This window comes from Nothobranchius furzeri, chromosome 6, assembly GCF_043380555.1.
Source record: "Nothobranchius furzeri strain GRZ-AD chromosome 6, NfurGRZ-RIMD1, whole genome shotgun sequence".
Lineage (NCBI taxonomy): Eukaryota > Metazoa > Chordata > Actinopteri > Cyprinodontiformes > Nothobranchiidae > Nothobranchius > Nothobranchius furzeri.
Window position 1 is genome coordinate 34331000 of NC_091746.1, and position 17292 is coordinate 34348291.

Here is a 17292-nt window from a genome sequence, read left to right on the forward strand (position 1 = left end):
TTTCAACCATTTAGGAAACTCCCGCACAAATCTAGTTCACACAAGGGTTTTGTGTTTTGGTCTTAATGAAGCTATTAAAAAAATAAATGGGCACCCACCAGTGCAATTAATTTACCAACCCATAGAGCCAACATGGATTGAAATGCTTTTCACGTCCTGGAGTCCCCGTCCTCACCAGCAGGCGTCGTCGTGGAGAAAATACAGCTGCACGAATGGCAGCAGAAGTAGAGTTTACAGAAATTAAACTTACAATACACAACCATAACTCAATTTTCATTTTATTTTCTCTATGAGATTAAATTCATAAGAGTTTTAGACGACGGTGGTCTAAGTAACACTGTGGAGGGAACTCCTATAAATCTTACCATCCCATTACTGCTCAGGCCCCAGCCTATCACCAGCAGTCACATTTTCATTATTTTATCCACAATATTCAACTCAAACATCCACAGTCTTGGTTGTTGATTCAGTGGCTGAATCAGCTGTTGAACAGCTCTCTGTAAAAGCCTTTTAATCACCTGTTTATCAGGTGTGTTGAAGTAGGGAAACCACTAAAACATCCTGGATACTGACCCTCCAGCACCGACTGGGCACGCCTGCTTTATCCCAATTGAGGACTAACCCTCACAACTGTGTATTTTTTAAAAGTCAAAAAACAACATGTGAAGTTCACTTAAAGTATTTAAAACTATTATAATTTTATTGGGTTAGCTGTTCTGTCTTTGCCTCATTCTTCCTGATTTTATTTCTGTTAACTGAATAGAACAGCAGTGACCTTCATGATCACACTTCCTGTTACCTGCTCTGTTCGCTCCTGCTGCTCACAGCAGATCGATTTTCCACTCCTGGCTCTGCTAAGCTCAGCGCTTTACAGAGCACGTGCACTGTTCCTACTTATGGTGTGAGCGCTGAATGTTAGCATCACTTTCTCACATGATCCCCCACCCCTCCCCTCTACGCGGCCCCTGCAGAGCCACAATAAACTCACTCTCGCTGTTATGACAGAAAAACAAGGAGAAAGGGCCAAGGCTAACGGAGCTAACTGGGATCTGAAGGCAGGAACGTCTCAGCTCTGGCTAAGAAAACGGGCATTGTGGTCACATTTTTCCAAGAGAATGTTTAGTTGAAAATAATTTATCATAATTAATATGAAAACTTTATTAATTTTTTTTCCAAATATTTTGTTGTACAAAGTATTTGACTAATGAAGTGATTTAAATTGGTATTCTGGAGGAACATCTCTACACGACTCATTATTTTACATAACCTAAGCCAAACAATGAAGCATGGTGGGGAACATCTAGTTCCATTCTGTCATTATAAACCAATTTGAATTGAATTCAGATATTTTCCCCATTTTGTTCAAATTCCATTATCCACATGTTTGTTTTTTCCCTAAAACTTTAAACATGTGGTGCATGAACAGTAGAAAGAATTTCAGTAGGAAAGTATTCCAGATGAGTTTTTCATGCATGTGCCAAAATCACAGAAAAATATTTTGGTTTTAAAAGAAAATTCCATTCTTTAAGTAAGTATTGGAAATAAATACCATTTAAAAAAGCATTTAATTCTCCATATGAAATTACGTTGAGAGTATTTCATATTGGCAACGGTGGCTCAGGGGTTAGGACTTTCCCCTGTAATCTGTGGTTTTCAGACTAAAATAACCCAGGCTTTGCCACTCAAGGTGTCCTTGGGCAAGACATTTCAATATCCTTGCTTGCCAGTGGTGGTCAGAAGGTACAATGGTGTCTGTGTACAGCAGCTTCGCCTCTGTCTGTGTCCCCCAGGGCAGCTGTGGCAACACTATAGTTCATCACCACCCGTTTGTAAATGGATGAATGATCCACTTTTGTTAGGAAAACCTGATATGTGTGATAACCGTGATTAATATTACGATGACAATATGACTTACAGTGCAGTGTTGGTCATTTGTCTCTGACGTACCACTCCAACCTCTTTCATTAGTATTAATACAGTAACAAAATTAAATCATGCAAGTTAATGTTACAAAATTAGCATAATCTGTTTCATATATTGTTATATAGTAGTTGTGTTTGAAGCATGTTGCCAGTAAGTGTTGGTTTATCAAAACTACAGTCTCACTGTGTATATATAAGAATCCATGTTCTTAAAATGAAGATATTGGTTCAAATGGAGCTTTTGTTTGTGTGCTGCTGTTTAAAAAACAAGTCCACATAGCTGCCATGTGTATGGTTCATAAGGAAAAGTTTTGATGCTTGGACTTTTTAATCACATCCCTGATCTCCTCTGCATTTCCAAGAAAGCTTGTTCCACATAAATGAAACCAAAGCCATTCATCTTAGATGGTGGTTCCTCTCATGGAAACTTGACAAACATTCTTTTATCTACTTGTTTACAAGCTGCCACATGTCCTTGTTGTGGCCATATGTCCTTGTGTTCACACATGAAAGCCACATAGCAGGAGGCACAAACACTTTTCATTTGCATTCAGTTGTAAAATGAGTGTGTTCATGGTGGCCAAGTCCTATAAACACATGTGCACAAAGCCCATATGGTGGAATGCTAGAAGGTCACCACTTTTAGGAGCAGATTACAACAGATATTTTCAATGGTCAATGGGAGAGAATGCGGTAAATGCATAATTATCGGGTATATAATCAGAAATATGTGCTGTTCATTGTGGCCAATTGGTTTGGAAAGCAGTCAGGTACTGTAAATTTAAAAATACTGTAAATTCATTAATGCAGATTTCCTTTTCACCTGGAACATAAATCCAAAATGGATTCAATAAACGGAAAAATAAACTTTTTCCCCCCCAATTTTATTAGCATGTGAGAAAACCAACTAGAGAAACACACTTTCCACAAAGTTTACATTACCAATAAAACTTAGTTCTATTTGGGAGGAGGCAGGCTCAAGCCTCTTTCACACAGAACTGTTTTCTGGTTTCCATGCAGCTTCCACAAAGAAAAAAATCGAGTCCAATCTGTGCATCCACACCTGCTATAGTGCTGACTAAATTAGGGCTGGACATTCAACAACAATATATAATAACGATATATATCGATCGATAGACATGTGGTGCAATAAAAAAATTGTTATAGATGAATGAAGAACGTTCACAGGCATTAACCAACCTTCTCAGTGGCCTAGTGGTAGAGTGTCTGCCCTGGGACTAGGAGATCAGGGTTGAAATCCTGGTCGAGTCATACCAAAGACCCTAAAATTGGAACCCAATGCCTCCCTGCTTGAAACTCTGCTTTAAAATTTTAGCTTTGAAAGAACATACGATTTTTGAAAGGGTCTTTATTGATTTTAGTGTCAAAAGTATAGAGTTGACCATTGTAGGTCCGATACAAGCTGCTAGCTTTGTGTGGGACTCCAGAAATGAGCCAAGGTTTTTTGCATCCCTGGTCACTGTCAACAGGTAATAAATCCAGCACTTTTCATCCAATTCAATCTCTCAGGACCATGTTTGCTATGATGTAGAGGTGGTCTGCTCTGGGCAGTCCTCAGCCTTGCATGAATTCCTGTCCTTGTGCCCTTCCTTCTGTTGTGTTGGTTGGCATGGTGAGGCTGGTGCTCAAGTGATGAAAGGCTCTTGGTGCCTCATTACTAAAGATTGTACCCAACATACATCACCTCAGTAACACACACACTTTCAGAAAGCACATAACTGCAGCTACATGTAATGCCATCTTTATTACTTATTGTGCTATTAGATGTTTGTAGGCTCTGTCCCCCACTGGAAGTGTTGAGCAAACCCATTACAGATTGTGTTACCTTGCTGAGCAACATCACTCCTTATTGTTTGGAGGTACTTCACTGATCATATTCTTGCTCATACAAAACCAAAATGTAATTTGATACCTGTCCAAAACAAGTGACCATTTTAGCTCCATCAACGGGGCTCGGTAGGCAGGCTTTTGGAGGGTTTCAACACACTAAATGAGCAAAGAACGAAGTGCTAGAAGGCCTTTCCAAACAAAGGTCAGGTGTCTGATATGTAGACATCTGATCGGTCCTCTTTGTCCCTGACGAAGCTGTGGTGGGGGGCAGTGGTGTCAGCCTAAGAGCTTATCAGCTGATCTTAAAACACAGCAATGTAAACTAATCTGTATATAAACTCCTTTGTGCAGATGCAGCAATAGAAATATTATCACAGAAAGTCTGACCTATACAGACAGAATACCAGATTGAGTCTCGATATACTGCAACTAATCCTCATTGGTCAGATCCTTAAAAAGACCACGAACACAAATAAGGATTAGATGAGAACAGACACACTATTTTAAACCAGTTCATTCCAACTCATCAGCTGCTGTTGACTCAATTTATTGTTTTAAAGACTGGTGTCCAAAATGATTATTGAACAATAAAGGATTGCCCTAACAAACTGAAATAAATATTTTATGGTGGGACAGGTGGTGAAATAACCTATGTACCTCAATCTGAGGTGACCTGGCACAGTCCTGACTCGGTAAAACCGAGTCCTCCTTTCTGTGAAGCAGGAGAGGAAACCTCACCCACTCAAGATCTTGTATTTGATTAGGTGCATCTGTGATCCTTCAGAAATATGAATTATTAATTGATCTATAGCATTGGGGTTGAATGACATAATTTTGTGAGATTGGAGACCTGTCGATTCTAGCTGCTCGGCTACCTTCAGTGGGTCGTTAGAGAAATTGAAAAGGTCACATATTTGTGAAGTTGAATAACAGAAGTTATGTATTTTCCTCAAATGAAGGGCATCATGTTGAATCAGGAGGACCTCAGTTTTCAGTACAGTGTTAAGCTCTTGGCGCTTTGACATTGTTGTGTAAAGCCAGCTTTGTTTGGCTTCATCCATGTAGACAAAGTTCACTAACTCACCATTCTCTGCTTTCACCAGTCAGAACTCAGCTGCTCTTAGTAATTATAAACATCCACACAACTGTTACTGTTGTTTCAGCTCTTTGCTTATCTTTATACTTAGAACTGAGAAAATGTGATTTTCCCCTTGTTTAACCATAAATTAACATATTAACCACAAGATTTGGAAATCTGAGATTCTTCGGAGTTCATAGACCACATTTGTTGCTGAACAAAGAACAGACATCTTGATGATCTAAGAGACTCTTTGTAAAATATTTTGTAGCTGCTGACTCAAGTGAAACCTTCTAGAAGTTGCATGTCTTGATGCATTTGGAGTTTAAGTAACACAATTTCAGGAAATAAAGTCCCAACAGTTAACGTGGTGGTGGAAATATGATGGTCTGGGACAGCTTTACTGTTTCAGGACCAGGATGATTTCCTGTTACTGTTGGAACCTTGATGGAGCCAAGACTGATGTTCTTTAGCAGAACATCCTGAAGGGACAAGTCTTAGCTTTGACCTGAGACATTCCGGAAAATACTCCAACATGGCTGAATTAAAAGAATTTCGTATAGACGAGTGGGACTAAACTATTCCGCGGTGATATGAGAGATTTGTCAATAGTTCTCTTTAACACTAGATCCAGTTTTTGCCTCAATGGGTGATCCAACCAGGAATATTAGGTTCTGGATTTTTTCAGATTTTCACACAAGAACAGTTTCATTTGGATGGCTTTGTTACTTTATTAAATGAAATAAATTTAAATCAGTGCCTGAGTGGAGAACCAGAGAACTGTTGATACAGCATGAATAGCATATCACTTGAATGACAACATATCCCTTTCACATCTACACATAGTGACACTGACACAGTCATTATTGAAGCTCTTGAGCTGCTGGAACCAGTCCAAGATCAAGCCCACTTCCCTACGCCAGTTGTATTTTTCTTTAAAGAACAGTATGTGAGAAGTGTTTAGAGGGCCATCCAACTGGCTCTTCTTGTTTAACAATCAGTCTGCTGCCGGTTTAAAAGTTCAAAAATTCCTATAAAGACTATTTTTCTTTTTACAAGCATTTTGTAATCCTTTAGTTTGCCATGGGAGATTTTTATACTTATGACTTCTATTAATGACCTTGACTGGACAATGCTTATTGTAAAGTGTCTTAAATATGTCAATAAATTTACTATATGCAGTGTTTCCCTTAGGAATTTTTCCAGCTGTGGCGGTGGGGCCGGTGGGGGTGGGGGGTGGGGGCTTGGGGAGAAATTATGACACGTCTCTAAAGTAAAATTTTCTAGTGCAGAGTGGAGCCAACCCATAGAAGCACTGATTTGATCTCATTTCAGAGAAAAATGGAACAGGTTAGATGCACCTAATAAAAAAAATCACTGACAAACTCAGTAAACTGTTTCTTTGCTTCACTGTTCTGGTGCTGAAAATATCACTAATGTGGATCAAAGGAGATACACAGATAAATGCACCTCTTATTTATTATTTGGAAACTACATTTACTGCAGCTGGCAGAGGCAGAGATTTTTTCTATTGAAACACGGAATTTACAGAATCATTTAAAATTTTAATAGGAGGGAGACTGCAGGAGGGAGCGGTAAAATACAGGGGGTCCCCAGCAAAAACAAACTTTACGAGTCTGATGAAACCTGCTGGTTTTCCATCAGGCAGTCACGGGGCAGCTCCAACGACCCAGTGACTGTGCTGGGTCAATGTTATAGAGCCCAGTCCGGCTCGGCCGTGAACGAGCCGAGGAGACGTCGTGCTCTGCTTAAGAAGTGTTATTTTCCCGCTTCAGAAGAAGCGTCCAACGTGTTTTTACGCTTCCTCCGAGACATGTCCCGTCGCTAAGTTGTTAGCGCCGCGCGCTAACACGTCAATAGTGCAGCGTAGCCTGCTGGAGGTTTTAAGGGTTCCGATGAAAACACCCGACCTCTCAGGATGCTCACACATCGATCTTAAGTTGTCGCTGTTGCGCTCACGCCGTAATACAGTATTAGATGCGGTTAAAGTCAGACATGAAAAAATAAATAAATTTTACATGAATAAGTGATGCTTAGCCTGGTGGGGGGGGGGGGGGGGGAGAACCTGGCCTAATAAGCACTGGAGGAAACCCGTCAAGATCGTCAACACTCGTTTATCTTAACGCTATTGAAACATGTAAACCAAAAAGCATCATATCCACTGCTACCTTTCTAATTTTAAACTCCGTAACTTATGCTGTAACTTCACCCTGCCCTGCCTGCTTCTCCTTGCTGCCTGCCGGCTGTGATCACAAGCAACAACATAGTAGTTCCCGCTGCTTCTTCGGGAAACAGCGCCAACAAAAACAAAAAAAAAACTTGTGATCTTGTAGGTGCGGCGGTTGGATTTCAGCCGTGACGGGCCGCCACGGCTACACCTATGTAAGGGAAACCCTGATATGCCATGTCAACGTCATCTTCCCTATAGACTACATCCCAGTCTTGGGACATCAATTCCTCTTTAAATGCAGCAATTAAATCGTTTGTTCGTAATCTCTTATAGATCTCTTTCCCTGAGTTCCTTTGACACCTACTTTCTTTAATTCCATTGCTGATGTGAAAATATACAAATATAGGTAAGTGGTCACTAATATCATTTATTAGTATGCCACCTGCCATATTTTTTTTCAACACAGTTTGTAAAAATATTGTCAATCAAGGTTGCACATTGTGTTGTAATTCTCGTTGGTCTTGTGATCTTTGGGAACAGGGAAAAGCTATACATCAAGTCTAAGAAATCTTCAGTATGTTTATGTAGTTTTGACTTCATGAGATCAATGTTTAAAGTCCCCACAGATGAAAATGTCCTTTTGGCCAATTTTTGTGTACATTTTCTCTATACAGGTTTTAAACTTATCCATATCCGATCTCGGGGCTCTGTATATACAGCTGACTAGTATATTCACTCGATTTTCCATTATTATCTCAATTGTTAAACTTTCCATTAATTTGTCTAGTGCCATTGTCATTTTTGGTAACATTTTACTTCTTAAATTTCTGTCAACATACAGAGCTACCCCTCCTCCTTTTTTACACTTTCTATTCAGAATGTACATCTCATATCCATCTAAATCAGAGTCTTTTTCATCATTGATCCATGTCTCTGATATGGCTATAATCCTAAAAGTAGTTTTAAACTTATTTAGAAAAGCCTTTATGCTCAAGTTTGCATAGAGACCTCTACTATTAATGTGGATTATTGATAAAGATTGATCTGTCTTCATTTGTTCATTTAGCTGTAGTTCCCTATAATAAAAACACTGTTTACATGACTAAAGTAATTAATGGCAGGGTCTATGTCATCTAAATTATTTTGTTGTTGATGCTCAGTGATTACAAATGTTTCCAGTTCTGTTTGATTCAGCGTATTCATAATCCAGTCTTCGTCTTTAGATGAAAGATATATATCAAATATTCATGCGATGTACAGTCGATATACATCCAAGAATAAATGACAAAATAACAAAAAAGAAGTAACCAGGATGTAATGAGTCACTATTTGGTTTGAGAATTTTATCATTTAAACTTCCCTAGTGCCTCAATATCTCCTTTCAGTTGCACTTTAGCGTCTTCTGGCTAAACGAGCACTTTTATCCACACTTTGCAATTCCTTGTCCATGTGGACTGTATTTTCCCCTGTTTCCTGAGAGCCCTTGCTTGCCTTGCTATTTCAGAATTTTTCTTTGTCAAGTGTTCATTTATGTACACGGCTGATCCTTTAAGTTTTTTTGTTTGTAATAAGTCAATTTTTGACTTTCTGTTCATGAACCTGATGACGATGGCCTGTTTTGCATTTTTATCTTTCTTAGGCAGCACATGACAGGCAGAGATATCCTTACCATCGACATTAATATTTTTGGAGTGAAAAAAATTTAACACTTGGTTTTGAGGAGTATTTGATTCTTCAAGCGTCTCACCAGTCTGGTTCTCAGCATTTGCTGTCACTCGAGCGTATGATCGGTGCCTAGTAATAAGCAAGCCCACTCACAATAACATCCTCCATTCTTGTATATTGTTCTAAATCATCCACCCGCCTTTCCAGGATATTTTATTCTGTCTTAATGATGTTGGCTTTCAGTTCCTTCACTTCTTTTACCAAGTCCATCAGTACCGTTTGCTGTTTAACTATCTTGGATGTCTCTTTAGTTAGGAAGTTCAGTGAGGAAGTTCAGTGAGAGCTTAATCTCCTCCAGCTCCTCACCAGCAGATTGATGCTTTTGGGAGGCGTGATGGCTAAAGTGGCTAATTTCAGAAAAAACAGAATCCCACCTGATAGAAAATGAAGTCCTTGGCTCAAGAGCTGTTAAATTCTTTATGGAGCACGCCCTTTAGTTGTTATCCTGATGCTTTACCAAGATGTACCAGCGGTAGACTCCCAAAGGTCGATGCACAGCCCGGAGCCCGGGTCTGGCCTGGTGGTTGGAGCAGGGCCTAGTCTTGTAGTAGGAGCAGAGCCTGGTGTGGTAGCAGAATCATGGGTACAAAAGGGGCAGGGCCAAGTTTCATACCTAAGAACCACCTTTGTTCTGCTATTAGATTAATATTTAGATGACTTTGTGATTGTTTGGTTGCCAAAATTAAAAATATAAAACTAACTGGATTAATTGCACAGCCCTAGTCCTAAAATGGATAAAAGATACAAGATAGATTGTGGACCTGGTTTACTGAAGAAATGTAGGAAAAATTTGTAAATATTGTTTAGAACAAAATAGTTCTTCTTTCCACTGCGCTGCATCATGTAGTTAGACCGGTGGAGTTTACCAGTCAGGCTAGTGGAGTCATGCACTAAATGGCTTTGAGCCGACAGTGAGATTCTGTGGCCTAACTTAAGAATAAATATTGTTGCCCTTTTTCAGGAAAAAGTCAGAAAGTGACAGTCAGGCATGCAGCGGCTGTTTATTTTTTTTTAAATCTCAACTTTACAGTTAACAACCAAGTCTGGTATCATAAACACTTTAGAGGAGAGAGACTCTTTCATCAGGTGGCCATGAAGGACCTGGCTCAGGGAAAAAAAGCTAAATTTGATAATGATCCAGTTCCCTGTTCCTACCTCGATGGATTTTAGAGGAACGTTGCGCTCTGGGCTAACTGCCAAACACAAGTACTATAACAACATGAAGAAATGAGCACAATAAAAAAAAATCAAAACCGTCAGATGGCAGATTTTCTGGTTTTCAGAATCTGGGATGGCCCACCAGTGCTCTGCTAACCTAAATGAAACAGCACATACATAAATGGTTATTTCAATGCACCTAAATGTTATTTCTAGCCTTTTAGATCAGGAGGTAGAGTGGGTTGTCCAGTAATTGGAAGGTTGCGGGTTGGATCCTGGCTCAGACCAGAGAATGCTGCTGTGTCCTTGGGAAAGACACTTAACCCACCTTGCCTGATAGTGGTCAGAGTGCAGTATGGTGCAAGTGTGTGTGTGTGTGTGTGTGTGTGTGTGTGTGTGTGTGTGGGTGAATTACTGATTGTGTTGAAAAGCACCTTGGGGGGTTATAGAGCCCTAAGAAAACTAAAGAACAATCATTAATATTTTTATTTACCCGTTTGACTTTTTAATCATTTTAAAGCAAAGTGTGTTAAAACCAGATTAAATACTTCCATATATATATATAAAAAAATTAAAAACCACTTATTCAGTAATAGAAGATGAATTGTCCAAGTCATCTTCCCATGACAATATGACTGGTATAAAAAAACACAAAACATAAAAAAAAGCAATAAAGGGCGACGGTGGCACAGGAGTTAAGTGCTCGCCCCGTAATCGGAAGGTCGCAGGTTCGAGCCCCGCTCAGTCTGTCGCTGTCGTTGTGTCCTTGGGCAAGACACTTAACCCACGTTGCCTGCTGGTGGTGGTCGGAGGGACCGGTGGCGCCAGTGCTCGGCAGCCTCGCCTCTTGTCAGTGCACTCCAGGGCAGCTGTGGCTCCATTGTAGCTCATCCCCACCAGTGTGTGAATGTTTGTGTTGTAAAGCGCCTTGGGGGGTTTCAAGAACTCTAGAAGGCGCTATATCAAATACAGGCCATTTACCATATAATAAAAACTTCAGCACCAAAGTGAAGTAATTAAAAGCAGAAATGGACTTTTGGTCTAAAAGAAGACTCTTTAACTTATTTAATTTACCTTTAATGATTACATGAATCAGAGTGGAGTTGGGGTCAAATATAACCAAAGCAGATTTCTCCAGTTGGTAGGATCCTAAACGGGAACAACACCGACTCTCGTACAGAGAAATAGACGAGTTCTTAAAAAGTCTGTGCATTAATGTCATCTTCCTAGAGTGTAGTCTTACCTGTGGGTGGGTTTCACTGTTGACTTTTGTTAAAGGCAAACAAGCTTTAAAACCCATTTCCCCAGACAGACTTGTTGGCTATCCTCAAGAGCAAAGTGCCCACTCCTCCTTCTAGTTGTGTTGCTGCTCGTATCCATTTACATCTTATTCTGGTGTCTTTCAGGCACAAGTAGAAACGCATATGAGGACATTTTTGTTCTGGACATGGACACCTGAGACCGTACAGGAGGCCTTGGGTTTTCATTGGGATATTTTAGCAAGTGAAATACCAACCAGCCCCATGCTTTAGTGTTTGGCTAAAATAGTGAATTAAAATGTCTAGGATGTCTCTGCACACTTGCTTTACCACTGGAGACGGCAGAGAAAGTCGAAGCTTCATAAATACGTTGAGAGGATGGGCTTACACCAGCCAGATAGCATGAAGGACGGCATGCCCTCAAACCCACCAGGACATCCACCAAGCTGTCTCTGCTCAAGACCAGGCTGTTCTGGAGTCAGATTTAATCCAATCATCAGTGTGGACAAGAGATTGATTTTTTTTTCAACTCACGATGTATAAAGCAAACTCTTTGAAAGCACATTTTGTTATGTTTTGGAAGTTCAGTATTTTTTTTCCACCTGAATTCTTTAGGCTGCCCTTTGCACTTCTGCTAAATGTTGAAAATCATGCAGCAGACTCTTGTAGCTTCTCCCGGGTCTGTTCCAGGTATAATTGTGACTTTTTTTTGTTTCCTTAGGAGCCGTTTGAGGATGGCTTCGCTAACGGGGATGAGCTGACACCGGCTGAGGAGGCTGCAGCCAAAGAGGCAGCTGAGCCCAAAGGAGTGGTCAAGTTCGGCTGGATTAAAGGGGTTCTGGTGAGTCTTTTCTTCTTGCATCTTTTTTTGACTCAAGTGATCATCAAGATGGACTCTTTAACTTCCATCGTTCATCTGTGTTCTATTCATTAATTTCTCATCAATTATATGGCCAAGCGTCTGTTTTGTATTCATCCATCAGTGGGAAATAACTATTTATACACACCCAAAGACCCATCCACACACACATTCACCTACTGGTAGTGATGTAGCTACAGCTGCTGCCCTTTGGCTAACCGACAAAATCCAGTCTGCTACACAGTGCGCCCCAGGGCAGCTGTGGCTACATCACAGCTCATCATCATCAGTGTGTGAATGAGTGTGTGAATGGATGATTGATGCACTGTAGTGTAAAGCGCTTTGGAGTCCTTACTTTGAGAGGCGCTATACAAGTGCGGGTCATTTATCATTTACACGCGGCCTCGACGTGTCTGTGATGGAAGATTGATGATGGATATCATCAGTCATACGTTACTCAACAATTATCTATTTACTGCGCATCAGTCTGTCACTCAACCACTCATCATCCTTCCATCCGTTATCCTTCAATCATCCATCCATCCCTCCCTTTTCTTCTCCTTTCTTCCTCCTATCCAAGGTTGGGCATTAAAGGTCACTGGTCCTCTTCCCCACTGTGATACCAAGACCTTTCCATACCACAGAGGACATAGGATCCCTTCATGGAGTTCTGGATCTGTCCCAGTGGGACTTTCTATTTAAACAAGTCTTTCACAATAACAGACTTTTGGCTTTTACAGGTCCGCTGCATGTTGAACATTTGGGGTGTGATGCTCTTCATCCGCATGACGTGGATTGTTGGACAGGCTGGAATTGGTAAGTGTTGATCTCATTTTCAGATAATTTTACAATCAATTTAGAAGACACTGGTGCAAGGATCTGACTGGTGGTTCGACGTCCAGCAGAGTGTGGTCCTGAACTTCACACCGTTTGAGTTTGTTGCCTCTTTACTACTAGAACAGACAGATTCACATACCTGACAAAAGGAACAGTCGGAGGGGCACACTTTTCTGTTTACCCTCAGCTTCACCTTTGGCTCTCTTTAACCACCCCACCCCACCACCATCACCCAACACCCTAGGGGAAATATCTTCACTCAGTGGCAGGTTTCAATGTGGCCACGCTGGTATTTGTCATAGGCCATCTGTGATTCTCACACTGGTTTCAGTTCTGGACCAACACCAGTGTTTTGGCCCAGGATCATTCTAACCATCCAACCATGGCTCCAGCTGCGACCTTTGCTCTGACCCTTGTTTCACCGTTAATTTGTTTGTTTTCTTACAGCTTATGCCTGTTTGATTGTCTGCATGGCCACTGTGGTGACAACCATCACTGGCCTCTCCACCTCGGCCATCGCCACCAATGGGTTTGTACGAGGAGGTATGGATCAGCTTTTTCTCCTGAACATAAGACTAGAGCAACAAACCACTCACCTGTGGTGGATGCTTCAGGCAGAAAACAAATCACTCATAAGCCGTTCCTTTTAATATCCACCTTTTTTCTACTGATCACCACTTGAGTACTTCCAGACATGATCAGTTTTCTGGTTTCATTGCCGTCCGGTCCCAGCAGCACCGCCACTCCTCACGGCTTCATTCAGACCCGACTGTGAAAATCACACATAGCTATGATTCACGGGTCTGTTTTCTCTCAACAGCGTGTTGCGCCTCCACTACAGTTCACACTCTCATTCAAAGTGTGTGGTGGTTGTGTGGAACACCACAGCACTGGTCTGAGGCAGCTCTTGATCACAGTTTTACATCTTATTAGACAGTACGTGTAAATAAAAAACCTTTCGTCTAATGTGGGAGGATAACAGCAGCAGAAATAAACCACTTTCCCACTTTTTGATCCTGCTGTTAGAGGCGATGTCATTCAGAACCCAGTGTGGTTCCAGTTCACTACAGTTGATGCTGGCGGGGCCTGTAGCCGTAGGCTGTTGACGCTTTAATCACATTACAACATCTAACAGCAGGAAGTTGCATTAAAAACACAAAGTTCTGTTTTCATCTGCTTGTGTTGTTCACTTCCCAGAATAATCTGTATGCAAAAACCCCAAAAGCCTTGAAGTCATAGAGGACGCGGGCCATTTATTAGCAGTTTAAAAAACTAATTAATGCCAGTTTTTCTAGCTCTTTAGTTTTACACTCATGTCTTAAGTATTTATTGGTAACTTGTTGAGAGCTGCCTGTGAAAAAAAGATTTATGTTGTGAAAAAAGAGCTACTGTTGGGTAAGACTAGACAGATGTTCTGTGTAAGATCTGAGCTAAAAATAAAAGAATAATAAAAGTGTGTGATTTAGGAAGGAAGTGAGTTGTTAATGAACGACTGTCTTCTGTGTTCTCGCCAGGGTGTTGGAACAAATGCGTCCCTAGGGGTCTGAACACCATTGGAAGGTTCCTGGGGGAGAGCCCATGATGAGAGTTTAGGGAGATTTTAGTATGAGTTTTAGGTGTTGTGGTTTAGATTTTAGATGAACTTGATCTAGATTTAATAGTTTAGGTTTTGTGGGCCTGGGGCACGCCAGAGATGTACGCGCAGCGCCTGGGCCCGCGCCAGGCACGCCTGGGGTCCGCGCCTGTGCCGTCATTTTAAATAGAAGCCATAGTTAATGAGTGGGCACACGGGGATCGCGGAGGCACTGAAGATAGGCGCCAGTCCCATCTCAAGCGCAGTAGCTGTTTACAACATTGTGGAGTACTTTACAACAGACATCTTAAAATATTCAAATAAATGGCGTACTTACCCATTTTTAATGAATTTGAGTCTCACAAAACACGATGACGACAAGTCTGATCACTTATAAACAATACAGTCACTTCCGGCTTCTTCTCCTCAAGTCCTGCGTGATGTGACTATTGCGCGACTTTTCGAGAAGCGCTCAGCGGTGCGGTGCATCCGGTGTTACCACTTGACTTCTCAAAATCTCGGGCGTGGCGCATCCGCCTCCAATGTGCCCCAGGCTTATAGTATGTATAAATATGTAGCACATTAAACTGTAATTTGAATGGTTTGTATTAATATTTGGTGATGTCTGAACAGAGAAGTTTCACCAAGAGTCTAGTTTATGACAGAGGCTGTAAAAGGCATCCATTCTCTCTGAATCGGCCTTCAGGTGGCTTTGTGACACTGCCTCATTAACAGTGTAGCCGGAGATGAGCAGTGGTGTTAACGTATAAAATAACTTTTATATAAACTGCTGTGATCCTGGAAGTCACCCATTTAGTGATGCTGCTCAAACTAGCCGTTAGCTCATCTATCCAAAGTGGATGAAACATTCCTGGTTTAATGGTGTTCCTCTGAACTTCTTAGTGGTATACATGGAAGTAATTTAATTGTTTATTTATAAATGTATGTACCTACCTGTGGGTATGTTTAGCATGATGAAGTCCTTTGGATTTGTGACCAACTCCACTTTCATTTAGTGAAGAAGCTTCTGTTTAAAATGTTTGTTCATTCTCTTCCGGGATAAAAGGCTTGAATAGTTTTTTTAGACAAACATAACCGTGATCAGAACTAGTCGATGAGTTCTGTTAATAAAGGCGTGGATGTTCTACTTGAGAACATCATCACTGAGGGACCATACAAGTTGGGCTGGAAAAGTCATTAATGTGTTTTTTGCTACAGCCGGTGTTTCGTTGTAGTTCTGACTTTTAAAACACAAGACGAACGTGTGTTTAGCTTTCAGAAGGAGAGAAAGTACGAAATGACTAAATCAAAGCAAAGAAACTCTTCATTATAGTAATCATAAACGTTTGTGTGGATTATGTTGTGGTTGATTTAATTTTAAGGTTTAGTTTAAAGAACAGCAAGATCAGCTGGTCAACATCTGGTTATGAGTGTGTAGTCACCATCTCTGTGTCAGACTGTGGAGGAGCTTCAGCGTGAGGTCACTGAGGTCTCTGAACAAAGCACCTGACTCCCTTAGATAAAGGCCTATAGGGACACCTGTTCTCACAGTGGTGTGGCACAAACAGAAGCATCTACTGCACAAAGGAACCTCTATAACGGCGAGCTGAAGGCAGAATGGAGCTCTCCCAGACCTGCTAAAGTACAATGTGATATCCGATGCTCATAGCTCGGATACAGAGCAGTTTCTGAGACATGTTGTACTTTGTTGATGGAGTGTGTGATTGGCTGTTTTTGTTGTTGTTGCTAGCTTTTGATGCTTCATTTGGCCCAGCGTCGGGATGGCTCGGGCTCCAGCTGTGGTCACTAGGACTACACTCCGTTTTCAGCTGATATCTAGGCCAGTGGACCGGTTGGATTATCAAACAATAATTTAGAGAACAGAGATCATCCTAACTCCGAGTGGGTAACCTAGCCCACCCCAGCATGTGACAAGTCATCACTAACATGATTTCCTGTCTTCCAGGAGGAGCGTATTACTTGATTTCGAGAAGTTTGGGTCCAGAGTTTGGAGGGTCCATCGGACTGATCTTTGCCTTTGCCAATGCGGTGGCTGTAGCCATGTATGTGGTTGGGTTTGCTGAAACCGTTGTTGAACTTCTCAATGTGAGTGCCTGCTTTCATTATGAACTGCTGATAACAGGTCAGCTGACTGATTCTGATGCTAATTGATCTGATTCGTCAGGGAGCGGGTGCCATCATGACGGATGAAATCAACGATGTCCGAATCATTGGCACCATCACGGTGATCCTTCTCCTGGGAATCTCCGTGGCAGGAATGGAATGGGAGGCAAAGGTGCGAACGCCATCCTCTCTAGACTGAGCGGGGCTTAATCCAGCATCCTACTGGGCTGCTGTTGTTAGACACTAGTAGGGGATGCATGCTGCTGAGAGTATTTGCTCATTTAAAGCCTAAATTGTATGAGAGGCTGTCAATAATTCCTGGTTTTGTAAAATTTTTAAACATGTTTAAAATTCCAGTAACAGTTGAACCCAGAGGCTCATGAAGGAAAATGGAACCCTCCAGAACTTTAGGAAGCATGTTGATTTATCACCAATAGTTGATTGAAATGCTGGTTTTACTCCTGATGAACTTTTCTCATTAAAGAAAGAAAATATTTCACACATTTTGACCCTGAGTTGGATCCAGTCTAGGACAGAAACGGACTCGTTTGTGTTTTTCAGGCCCAGATCTTCCTGCTCGTTGTCTTGGTCACAGCCATCATAAACTACTTCATTGGATCCTTCATTTCTATGAAATCAAAGGAATCGATGGGCTTTTTTGGCTATGATGGTATGATCACACACTGATACACACGCTGTTATGGATGCGTTAGCT

At 41.3% G+C, this 17292-nt stretch overlaps 1 protein-coding gene across 2 annotated transcripts in view; it reads left to right on the top strand.

Moving 5' to 3' along the window:
- slc12a2 (solute carrier family 12 member 2) overlaps positions 1-17292 on the top strand; it is a 57686-nt gene that overhangs the window by 13533 nt on the left and 26861 nt on the right. For both annotated transcript variants that reach the window (XM_070552147.1, XM_070552148.1), the window contains exons 2-7: positions 11906-12025; positions 12784-12859; positions 13328-13423; positions 16420-16559; positions 16639-16749; positions 17139-17247. In XM_070552147.1, coding sequence (XP_070408248.1) covers positions 11906-12025; positions 12784-12859; positions 13328-13423; positions 16420-16559; positions 16639-16749; positions 17139-17247 — 652 coding nt within the window. The remainder of the gene's footprint in view (positions 1-11905; positions 12026-12783; positions 12860-13327; positions 13424-16419; positions 16560-16638; positions 16750-17138; positions 17248-17292) is intronic.